Source organism: Mobula hypostoma, chromosome 2 (assembly GCF_963921235.1).
Source record: "Mobula hypostoma chromosome 2, sMobHyp1.1, whole genome shotgun sequence".
In the NCBI taxonomy this organism is placed as follows: domain Eukaryota; kingdom Metazoa; phylum Chordata; class Chondrichthyes; order Myliobatiformes; family Myliobatidae; genus Mobula; species Mobula hypostoma.
Genome location: NC_086098.1, coordinates 192,047,030 through 192,059,915, shown reverse-complemented (window position 1 = coordinate 192,059,915; position 12,886 = coordinate 192,047,030). Strand labels below are relative to the sequence as shown.

General features: G+C 40.8%; 1 protein-coding gene across 2 annotated transcripts in view; it reads left to right on the top strand.

Annotated features, from left to right (window-relative positions):
- The window catches only part of dnmt3bb.1 (DNA (cytosine-5-)-methyltransferase 3 beta, duplicate b.1), a 264,613-nt gene that overhangs the window by 43,131 nt on the left and 208,596 nt on the right, over positions 1-12,886 (top strand). For both annotated transcript variants that reach the window (XM_063041300.1, XM_063041301.1), the window contains exon 2: positions 3,075-3,151. In XM_063041300.1, the coding sequence (XP_062897370.1) occupies positions 3,098-3,151 (54 nt within the window). In that variant the 5' untranslated portion in view covers positions 3,075-3,097. The remainder of the gene's footprint in view (positions 1-3,074; positions 3,152-12,886) is intronic.

Here is a 12,886-nt window from a genome sequence, read left to right as displayed (position 1 = left end):
TCAGGGTTTATATCTGCAGTGATCCCACCCTTTAGGAAAGTATCACAGTCAATTGAGACGCTGTTTACAGTAAAGCGGTACAGAGTGAGCCAGTTGATGACGTAGCACTTTTTTTGTAGGAATGTATTGCAGAAGACCAGGAGCTCACTGAGCCTGGTAAAATCAATCCTTATTAATGTCTCTTTGCATCATTTCTATTTGATTTTGCATGTATTTAATTGACAGTACAGAGCAGATTATTTGGAAAAGATTAGGGTGATGTACCTGTTAGGGAATATGTAATAAATTTCTGCCTTCGTGAAATATGGGCATCAGTGTAATCTGTTTGTCACAACACCTGCAGTGATGTAGCTGAAGTATTCAAACTTCTATTAAGATCATAGTTGTTCTTTGTTTAAGAGTAGATTTTAAGGTTCTTGAAGAAAGTCTTCATGAAGGAGCATGTTGGATTACAATAACTGTATTCTGCTCCTCAACAAAGGCACTGCAGTATAACTTGAACAAGTGAATACGTAGCATTCAAAATTTTCCAGAACATTTGCGCTGAGGCCAGTGCTTCAGAAACAACTCGACGACTCAATGTTGTCCCTTCATCCCAGGTATTAAAAAACTATCAATGGTCCAAGAAAGGTTCAAAGATTCATTTATTATCAAAGTATACATCTCTGAAATTCTTCTTCGCCAGATAGCCACAAAACCAAGAAAGAAAAGAACAGTAGCACAATCATCAACCCCAAATCCCTTCTCCCGGCACAAAAGAACGAACAAAAACAGAACAGGCACACCGGCCCCCAAATCCCCCTTCCCCACTCACTGAGAAAGGTCAGGTGAAAAACACAGAACACAAAAAAAACGTAAGAATGACAAAAAGGTTCACAGTCCAACTCCACGTCCAAAACTCAGAAAACCTGGGCAATATTCTCCCTCTTCATAGCAGAGTAATCTCACCAGTGATTAAAAAGGCAGTCTCACCTCTCCGTAGCGGAGCGATCTCACCAGCGGTAAAAAGGCAGTCTCACCTCTCCATAGCAGAGCGATCTCACCAGCGGTAAAAAGGCAGTCTCACCTCTCCGTAGCAGAGCGATTTTCCCCCTGTGATAAAAAGGCAGGGACTTTTCTCCCTTTAATCGGTGAACAATGGAAACTTTGATCAGCCAAATGGAGTCGAACATTGGCTCACAACCTTCTTGCCATGGGGTTCCCACACACTGCCTCTGCCTACTGGAATCCCTTTGTAGACTGCAGAGTGCTGAAACTCCCAAGTGATCTCCAAACTTCATATCACAGGCTGAGTCAGTTCCAGAATCACACTCCAGACAAAAAGCAACCGTACAAGACATAAAAGGGATGAAATAGATGGTTTCATGATCTATCCATAAGATGTTGACTGGAGGAGCATTGTACTTAGCCAGTAGAATCAACCTCTATCATACTAAAGCAGTATATTATGATAATTTATTAAATGTTACATAAACATTTTACTTTGCCCTGCTATGTTTCCAAATTATTGATTAAAATTCCTAGGTCACTTTTTTCTCCTGCACCATATTTGCAATTGCATCATTTACTTTATACTTGTTTTTATTTAAATTTCAAAATGCATCACTCCATTTATGGAACAGATGGTCAGAAGTATTATAGTCTATAAATTGGGTACCATAGTGCTGTTTTTATAAATGCTCTGTGATCCAAAGTTGATATAATCCAGAATAAATTGTATTGTCTTATGAAAATAGGTTGAGTGAACTTGGCCTTTTCTCCTTGGAGCGATGGAGGATGAGAGGTGACCTGATAGAGGTGTATAAGATGATGAGGGGCATTGATCATGTGGATAGCCAGAGGCTTTTTCCCAGGGCTGAAATGGCTAACACAAGGGGGCACAGTTTTAAGCTGCATGGAAGCAGGTACCGAGGGGATGTTAGGGGTTAGTTTTTCACACAGAGAATGGTGGGTGCGTGGAATGCACTGCTGGCAGTGGTGGTGGAGACGGATATGATAGGGTCTTTTAAGAGACACTTAAGTACATGGAGCTTAGAAAAATAGAGGGCTATGCAGTAGGGTAATTCTAGGCAGTTTCTAGAGTAGGTTACATGGTTGGCACAACATTGTGGGCTAAAGGGCCTGTAATGTGCTGTAGATTTCTATGTTCTATGTTAATAATTTCAAGTTCAGATTGCATTAACTGCAGAACTGGATTGGACAATATTGGGGTGATCCACAGTGTGCCTGAGATCTTTTTGGTGTCAGCTTTGGAGTTAATTACATTGTTATTGCATATATGTTGATTTGTATCTCCACATGACTGTCATGGGCAGTCTCAGCAGAACAAGCAGCACATGGCATTGCTTTCATGTTTTATTTGATAGATGCACTTCGCTGACGTCTCTTACTTGACCAAATAGTTTCATCAGACTGCATGGTCTCTCATAATTCACTGAGTGCTCTGACTTCCACTGGGTCCTCATTGCAGCATTTCAGAAGTGAGCTCCTTGTTCACTTTGAGCATTTATGGTGATACCTGTGGCAGCACTTCATTACTGTGGGCTTGGAATAGGCATGGTAGGAAAGTACTGGAACAGTAACAAAGTGGTGTCCATCAGTTAAGAAATTATTTCCAGATAACTTTCAGAGAATTTCATATGTTTTTGCACCTGCATTATGAGAAATGCATTTGCAGGCAGGGATTATCAGAGTTTGCTGTCAGAGAACAGTAGTTTGTGAGATAACTTTTGTTTTTGGTCTGACCTCTTTGTCGAGGTTAAGGTCATATCATTTTCATTTCCTTGCCCACTGCAACATTCCATCTGACTTATGCCATACTTTTCAATTTGCTGCTCACTGTAACTTCAGAGAAGTCACCAAGGCTTTCAACTAGGAAAAAATTTTTATTGGTTGCAAGGTGGTTTGTAGTGAGGTGAGTTTGTAAGGCTGTGTATATTAGCAAGCTGTTTCTATTAAAAAAAAATGTTATTTTTACTTAGCAATAAATTCCACATGGAAACTTACTTAGTTTATTTAGTTTTACATATGTAAAAGTGATTCATGCTAATATGATCCTTGTGATTTGAAAACAGATTCTGAACAAGAAAGGCTGACAATGAAATCTAATGACTGTAATTCGGAAGCTAATGGTAACATCAGCAAACTCGAGGTAACGATTTTAAATGTTTACTCTTCCAATCATTACTGGTGTTTCTGTTCAATTAAAAACTAAAGCTTTAAAATACTATAGTTAAAAAACAAATGATGGAGATGAGATCCAGCTCAGCTAGTTGAGATAAAGTCCTTTCAGTCTTGACTTTCTCCATCTGGTATATTGTACTGTTTGACTTCGGAACGATTAATGTTGATAGTCGGCACCAAAGTGATAAGCATAGCATTCCTTAGCATTGAACCTCAGTAATTTGATTAAATTGAAAAACTATTGGCTTGAATGGAAGGAATTAAAACTGAAATAGAATTGCAACTGTCAATTAAGAAATACAGTTAACCACCGATATTTAAGAACAAATTTAGCAAGGCCAGATTCCAGGCATTGACAGACAAGAAAATGAGTCAAGAATGGCTTATATCACTAGTTCTTCGGCTTTCTTCAATAGAACAGTTCACTGGGATTATTTTCCTGAACCTTACTTTGGATTTTTTGTTCAGGTATTGTACTGAGAGGTTTAGATTAAACTTCTGATATGGAGGTGGAAAAGAAACCCATCCTGAAAGAGTCACCAGTGAATAGTGATTCTGTTGATTGTTATTGCATTTAACGGGTTCCAACCTGCCAGATTTAACCTTGAAAGATGTGGAATGTGATCAAGTTTCAGTCGCCAAAATGTGTGACGATGTGTTTCACTGAATGCAGTGGCCTTGCGTGTAAGAACCTGTTTGGTGTTATGGAATAATCAAGTCAGGCAGCTATTGCCGGACAGTTGAATACACAGCAGAATCAGCTACATTCATCCTTTTCACTGTTGGCTGAGTGTTTGCTCCCCTATATAATATCTTTACTGGTAAAACATAAAAGTATGCCTGATCCTTTTTTAAAAATGAAATACCGATGTATTCTTCCAATTTGCATTTGTTTTTATAGTTGAATGCGGTTAGTAGAATAAAAAGGGAGAACACAAGCAAGGCAAAGAGTATTGAAAATAAGATCAGGACATAAGATAGAGGTCTGAATCAGAATCTGGATTTGAAAAGAAACTTGGAAGCAGAAGAATTATGAGCTGTATTGTAGGATTAGAATTAATTTTGTTACAGGAAGTGATGCTAAAAGATAAATATCAAATGACATTTGTCAAAGTGCTAGAGAAAAGAATTTTCACATTATTTAATAATTTTTCCTTTTAAAAATACATGATGCACCATAATTTAAACTGCAAAAAGTGGAAGTCTTTTTGGATATATAGTACTTCCATTTTTAGGATGTAATTATTGTTTTGATTGGAATTCTCTGACACAATCAAAATATTATATACCTTTTGCATGTCGCAAGACTGATAGGTCTTTAAGCAATGTGAAGGTTTCATTTTTCAGTGGGCTAAAACATGTACCTTGTAGTACAGAAACCAGAAGCCAGAATTTAACTTGCTTCAATGTGCTCTTTCTGTTAAGTTTTTAACTATCTGCAGTCTATACATTGTGAATATATCAAGGACATAGAAATACTTGAAGTAAACTACTTCATTAGGAATGTATTTAGTAAACAAAGTAGTTTAATATTTTAACAACCTTCAAGGCAATAGGGAATTTTTCCTGTTCCAGAATGTAAGTCAGATTGAAAGTAGACTTTTACATCCTAACATCCCTTGCTATCAGTTTACTCCAGTTATAATCATGGCTACTGCTTAGTGTTGGCGCATGGCCAAGTGGTTAAGGTGTTCGTCTAGTGATCTGAAGGTTGCTAGTTCGAGCCTTGGCTGAGGCAGCGTGTTGTGTTCTTGAGCAAGGCACTTAACCACACATTGCTCTGCGACGACACCGGTGCCAAGCTGTATGGGTCCTAATGCCCTTCCCTTGGACAACATTGGTGGCATGGAGAGGGGAGACTTGCAGCATGGGCAACTGCCAGTCTTCCATACAACCTTGCCCAGGTGCAAATCCATGGTCTCATGAGATTAACAGATGCCTAAGAAGAAGAAAATCATGGCTGCTAAACTATGATCAAGACCCAAACAACAGGAATTCTGCAGATGCTGGAAATTCAAGCAACACACATCAAAGTTGCTGGTGAACGCAGCAGGCCAAGCAGCATCTGTAGGAAGAGGTGCAGTCGACGTTTCAGGCCGAGACCCTTCGTCAGGACTAACTGAAGGAAGAGTGAGTAAGGGATTTGAAAGTTGGAGGGGGAGGGGGAGATCCAAAATGATAGGAGAAGACAGGAGGGGCAGGGATAGAGCCAAGAGCTGGACAGTTGATAGGCAAAAGGGGATACGAGAGGATCATGGGACAGGAGGTCCGGGAAGAAAGACAAGGGGGGGGGAGAGCCAGAGAATGGGCAAGAGGTATATTCAGAGGGACAGAGGGAGAAAAAGGAGAGTGAGAGAAAGAATGTGTGCATAAAAATAAGTAACAGATGGGGTACGAGGGGGAGGTGGGGCCTAGCGGAAGTTAGAGAAGTCGATGTTCATGCCATCAGGTTGGAGGCTACCCAGACGGAATATAAGGTGTTGTTCCTCCAACTTGAGTGTGGCTTCATCTTTACAGTAGAGGAGGCCGTGGATAGACAATTCAGAATGGGAATGGGATGTGGAATTAAAATGTGTGGCCACTGGGAGATCCTGCTTTCTCTGGCGGACAGAGCGTAGATGTTCAGCAAAGCGGTCTCCCAGTCTGCGTCGGGTCTCGCCAATATATAAAAGGCCACATCGGGAGATCAGTAGGGAGGGATAGGGGGGACGAATGGACAAGGGAGTTGTGTAGGGAGCAATCCCTGCGGAATGCGGGGGGGGGGAGGGAAAGATGTGCTTAGTGGTGGGATCCTGTTGGAGGTGGTGGAAGTTACGGAGAATAATATGTTGGACCCGGAAGCTGGTGGGGTGGTAGGTGAGGACCAGGGGAACCCTATTCCTAGTGGGGTGGCGGGAGGATGGAGTGAGAGCAGATGTACGTGAAATGGAGGAGATGCGTTTAAGAGCAGAGTTGATAGTGGAGGAAGGGAAGCCCCTTTCTTTAAAAAAGGAAGACATCTCCCTCCTCCTAGAATGAAAAGCCTCATCCTGAGAGCAGATGCGGCGGAGACGGAGGAATTGTGAGAAGGGGATGGCGTTTTTGCAAGAGACAGAGTGAGAAGAGGAATAGTCCAGATAGCTGTGAGAGTCAGTAGGCTTATAGTAGACATCAGTGGATAAGCTGTCTCCAGAGACAGAGACAGAAAGATCTAGAAAGGGGAGGGAGGTGTCGGAAATGGACCAGGTAAACTTGAGGGCAGGGTGAAAGTTGGAGGCAAAGTTAATAAAGTCAACGAGTTCTGCATGCGTGCAGGAAGCAGCGCCAATGCAGTCGTCGATGTAGCGAAGGAAAAGTGGGGGACAGATACCAGAATAGGCACAGAACATAGATTGTTCCACAAACCCAACAAAAAGGCAGGCATAGCTAGGACCCATACGGGTGCCCATAGCTACACCTTTAGTTTGGAGGAAGTGGGAGGAGCTTATCCGTGTAAGCGGAACAAGTGCTACACATGCCCTTACACTTCCTCCCTTACCACCATTCAGGGCCCCAAACAGTCCTTCCAGGTGAGGCAACACTTCACCTGTGAGTCGACTGGGGTGATATACTGCATCCGGTGCTCCTGATGTGGCCTTTTATATATTGGCGAGACCCGACGCAGACTGGGAGACCGCTTTGCTGAACATCTACCCTCTGTCCGCCAGAGAAAGCAGGATCTCCCAGTGGCCACACATTTTAATTCCACATCCCATTCCCATTCTGACATGTCTATCCACAGCCTCCTCTACTGTAAAGATGAAGCCACACTCAGGTTGGAGGAACAACACCTTATATTCCGTCTGGGTAGCCTCCAACCTGATGGCATGAACATCGACTTCTCTAACTTCCGCTAGGCCCCACCTCCCCCTCGTACCCCATCTGTTACTTATTTTTATGCACACATTCTTTCTCTCACTCTCCTTTTTCTCCCTCTGTCCCACTGAATATACCTCTTGCCCATCCTCTGGCTCCCCCTCCCCCCGTCTTTCTTGCCGGACCTCCTGTCCCATGGTCCTCTCGTATCCCCTTTTGCCTATCAACTGTCCAGCTCTTGGCTCTATCCCTGCCCCTCCTGTCTTCTATCATTTTGGATCTCCCCCTCCCCCTCCAACTTTCAAATCCCTTACTCACTCTTCCTTCAGTTAGTCCTGACGAAGGGTCTCGGCCTGAAACGTCGACTGCACCTCTTCCTACAGATGCTGCTTGGCCTGCTGCGTTCACCAGCAACTTTGATGTGTGTTGCTATGATCAAGACCCATTGTTTTTCCAATCAGTGATTCTCTGTTAGCCTTCTGAAGTTTATCAGATTACAGAGTTGGCAAGGGATCTTTTTTTACAATGGGTTACTTTGGGGCATGCCGTATATTCGATGCTGTCTAGTCTTGTGCTGCTGAATAGAGGAAGAAGTTATCAAACATAATTTAACCTTGCCTTTCTACATTTGGCATGGTTCAATTTGGCTTTGTAAGAAGTTAGACATTCTGACTATTTTTCAAAAGAAGTTCTTTGGAAATGCATTTCATTGCCTGCTTTACTTCCTCCTTTACATCAATTCCGTTGTTCTTTGCTATACTAAGTATTCTAGTTAGCCCTTGCTCTATTGATTGCCCCTTATCTTCTACTGAATCTAAATTAACATCCAAATCCATATATTTTCTAACCTGCATCAAATCCCAACGATTGTTGATACATGTTGACTCTTTGTCAGCCTTGCATTCATATTCCTCCATTCATTTAGCTCTTGCTATTTTTGATGCTGAGATCTTTGAGGTGTCTATTCCCTACAATTGCTGGCTGTTGCACGATCGCAGTTTTACTAGTTCCATCATTGGCCCTGAGTTCCAAAATTCCACCCGTAAACCTCTCCACATCTCCATCCAATTTATTCTTTGAGTGGCTTCTGTCTTTTCAACCAATCTGGTCTGATACCTTCTCACACAGTGCAGTATGAAACTTTATGTGTTGATTTAATCTGTGTAGTGCAGGGAATGTTTTTTCTACCTTAACAAGGGGTTGGATTACATCCCGTTTTTATAATGATAATCTTAACATCAATGTCAAGTACAAAGTCACCAAATACTTTGCAAAACGTTTCCTCCATTATTACGGTTTATGCACTTTAAGAATTGTCAAATTCAACCTGTGAGTTTCACACTTTTTTTTTTGCTTACCAATGGCAACAGTGTTATTCCGATGTAAACCCTTGGGAAACGGGTCAGCACTCCGAGTGCGAGCTCTCCACAACAGACTGAGATTAAAAAGAGGAGAGGGGTATTGTGAAAAGGCCAAAAAAGGTGCAGTCTGAACACAGAACAGGCCAATTACAGCTCGGCAGCAGTTGTCCCAAGCGTCCCATCAACAGCAGCAGCATTGTCACACAGATCAAGAAATCTGTGAATTGAAACCGACATTTGAAATGAGGGCTACCAACAACAAGTTTTACAGGAATCAAAATGATGTGGTAATATTGGGAAAGAAAACTTACTGGAAGGAAATTTTGGCAGATAATGTGAAGGTAAACCAGAAGGGTTTCTACAAGTATATTGAGAGTAAAAGGATAGTAAGGGACAAAATTGGTCCCTTCGAAGATCAGAGTGGTTGTCTGTGTGTGGAGCCTCATGAAATGGGGGAGATCTTAAACAGTTTTTTTGCATCAGTATTTACTTAGGAAACTGGCATAGTGTATATAGAAGGAAGGGAAACAGGCAGCAGTGTCATGGAACATATAGAGATCAAAGAGGAGAAGGTGCTTGTTGCCTTACAGCGAATAGAGGTAGATAAATCCCCCGGGCCTGACATGATATTTCTTTGGACCCTGAGAGAGACTAGTGTAGAAATTACAGGGGCCCTGGCAGAAATATTTAAAATGTCCTTGGCCACAGTGCGGAACCGGAGGATTGGAAAGTAGCTCATGTTGTTACGTTGTTTAAAAAAGGCTCCAAAAGTAAACCAGGTAATTACAGGCTGGTGAGCCTGACATCAGTAGTTGGTAAATTATTGGAAGGTGTTCTGAGAGATCGGATATACAAGTATTTGGATAGCCAAGGGCTGATTAAGGATAGTTAGCGTGGCTTTGTGCAGGGTAGATCGTGTTTTTCGAGGAGGTTACCAAGAAAGTAGATGAAGGAAAGGCTGTGGATGTTGTCTACATGGACTTTAGTAAGGCCTTTGACAAGGTCCCACATGGGAGGTTAGTTCAGAAGGTTCAGACACTAGGTATCCATGGAGTGGTTGTAAACTGGATTCGAAATTGGCTGTGTTGGAGAAGACGGAGAGTGGTAGTGGATGATTGCTTATCAGACTGGAGGTCTGTGACTAGTGGTGTGCCTCAGGGGTCTGTGCTGGGACCATTGTTGTTTGTTATCTATATCAATGATCTAGATGATAATGTGGTAAATTGGATCAGCAAGTTTGCTGATGACACTAAGATTGGAGGCATTGTGGACAGCGAGGAAGGCTTCCAAAGCTTGCAGAGGGATCTGGGCCAACTGGAAAAATGGGCCAGAAAATAGCAGATGGAATAGCAGATGTTGCATTTTGGAAGGGCAAATCAAGGTAGGACATACACTATAAATGGTAGGCCACTGAGGAGTGTGGAGGAACAAAGGGGTCTGGAAGTTCAGATACATAATTCCCTGAAAGTGGCATCACAGGTAGACAGGGTTGTAAAGAAGGCTTTTGACATCCTGGCATTCATTAATCAAAGTATTGAGTATAGGAGTTGGGATGTTATGGTGAGGTTGTATAAGACATTGGTGAGGCCAAATTTGGAGTATTGTGTACAGTTCTGGTCACCTAACTATAGGAAGGATATCAGTAAGATTGAACGAGTGCAGGGAAGATTTGCTAGGATGTTGCCGGGTCCTCAGGAGTTGAATTACAGGGAAAGATTGAACAGGTTAGGACTTTATTCCTTGGAGCGTAGAAGAATGAGGGTGGATTTGATAGAGGTTTACAAAATTATGAGTGGTATAGACAGAGTAAATGCAAGTAGGCTCTTTCCACTTAGATTAGGAGAGACAAATAGGAGAGGACATGGCTTTAGGGTGAAATGGGAAAGGTTTAGGGGGAGCATTAGGAGGAACTTCTTCACAGAGAGTGGTGGGAGTGTGGAACGAGTTGCCGTCTGACGTGGTAAATGCGGGCTCACTCTTAAGTTTTAAGAATAAATTGGATAGATACATGGATGGGAGAGGTCTGGAGGGTACAGGTCAATGGGACTAGTAGAATAAAGTTTCGGCACAGACTAGAAGGGCTAAATGGCCTGTTTTCTGTGTTGTAGTGTTCTATGGTTCTAATACTTCTAACGTTACAGCTTTTATTTCTTTAAACATGATATGCTCCCTGTTGAACTGTGGGTTTATAATGAAAGGTCATAAATTACAGTCTTTTGATGTAATTTGTGTCCCTTCATTAAGTCAATAATGCACAACCCACATGCTAATTATTTGATTATGCACACAAATTATTTCGAGGGAAATGGCATAAGCATGAGGGAGAATTGTGCCAGGAAATATAATGACCTAATTTCCTAATAAAATTGATTTCACCTGATCTGTGTGTTAAAAATTGAAAAGTGTGTTCAGAATCATTGTTTGCTATTTATGCATGAAATTGTAAAACTTTCTTTTTCTTAGGCTTGTGTTCTTGAGGTCAGAATTGAGGAGTTATTAATTTGCAATTGTCACAAAGAGGGAACAAAGTGATATCAGAACATGTGCTTATATGCTAAGGTTAGAGCTTAGAATAGGGGTTCCCAACTTGGGGTCTGTGGACCCTTGGTAACTGGTATGGGTCCATGGTAAAAAAGGGTGGGGAACCCTGGCTTAGGATAATTTCTATGATTGGATATCACTGCACCATTAAAAAGAAAGTGGTGACTGTTTTGAACCAAAGATGTGGTGTTGATGCGGAAGCAGCAAGATTCGGGTTAGAGGGTATGGTGGTTTGTGGAGAAGAAGAGCAGGACAGTGTGCTTATTCTTGGAATGTCATAGCAGAGTCATGAAAGAAATGGTGTTCAATGTAGATTCTTTTATTAGATAACACTTTTTTCATTAGAATTTATTATTTTACTTTGTATAATTAAATCTTAAATAGTAATTGATGAATTTCAGTGGTGAATGCATATTAAAAATACAGTACTTAAATTTGTACTAAATGTACAAAAATGACAAAGTTGATTTTAACATTCGTAAATGTATGCAGCAGTAAGATCAGTTTTACTGGCTTTGATTAAATGGACAATAAAGAACTATATAGTGTGCTTGGCTTATTCTGTATTCAGTAGTGGAAATGAACATGTTGTTCTGATGATAGTAATTATTATTTCAGAATTTTGTAAAAGTTACATGAATTGCAATCTCTATTTTGAATTGTGTAAAAAGAAAAATGTTGTACTTGAGTGAATCTGACCAGCACATGAGCTGACTGATTCAGTGTTAATGACTTAAAATGTATCAAGCTTTACTTTATCTCAAATGAAATAGATGTAATTATCATTGATTAAACATTCAATACATCTGCGACAAATGTGAGTTCTATTTAGGCTATTTAGAAACCAAGAAATGAAATCATTTTATGAAGGAAAAGGACCTAAGATTAGGAAGTTACACAGGGCAGGAATATATAATTTGTTTAGTGTTATCTTAATGGGGTTTATTTCACCAGAGAAGTTTCCACCACATCCTTAGTAATTATCTGTAATCTTCAATAAAAGTTGTCACATACAGGAGCAAAGATTATTATGGCAGCATTTATTTCTATAGTTCGTTCAGTTCATTGAATTATACTTATTAAACCTTTTATCATCTTGGCTTTTTAATTGAAAATCATGGGCACAGGATAAGGTTAAACCTATGGAGAAGGAAGATCTTGTCCCGGGAAGACAACAAATTGAATCTATATGCACCATTAATGTAATAAGGTCCTCCCTGGGGGCTTTAGAGAAACTTATCAAACAAAAATTACATCAAGCTTCAAACTTTAGGAAAGATTTTGAAAGGTGTATTGATGAGAATAAAGAGTTGTAGAAGTTTCATAGGGATCTTCCATAAGTTGAGGCCTCATGCACTGCCTTATGAATGGACCATAAGACATGGGAACAGAATTCTGCCATTCAGCCCATCGACTTTCTTCCTCATGGTTGATTAAGTTTTCCTCTCAACCCCATTCTCCCACCTTTTCTCCATAATCTTTCACCCACCTTTGTTAGTCAAGACTTATCAACTTCTAATTTAAATATACCCAATGACTCAGCCTCCATAATCATCTGTGGCAATGAATTCCATAGATTCATCATCCTCTGGCTAAAGAAAATCCTTCTCATCTCTGTTTTAAAGCCACATCCTTCTATTCTGAATTTGTGCTCTCTGGTCTTAGACTTGCCTATTATTGGAAGTATCCTCTCTATGTCCACTCAGTCTAGCCCTTTCAATGAGACATTCCCTCATTCAAGTAAACTTCAGTGAGCAACACTCCTGAGGTCATCTGTGTTAGCCCTTTCATTCCTAGGATCATATCACCTTGGATATATGGCTCAAAACTGCTCTTAATACTCCAAATGTAGTCTGATCAATGCTTCATAACACTTGAGCATTACACCATTGCTTTTATATTGTAGCCCTCTAGAAATAAATGCCAACATTTCATTTGCCTTTCTTACTACCAACTGAACTTACAAG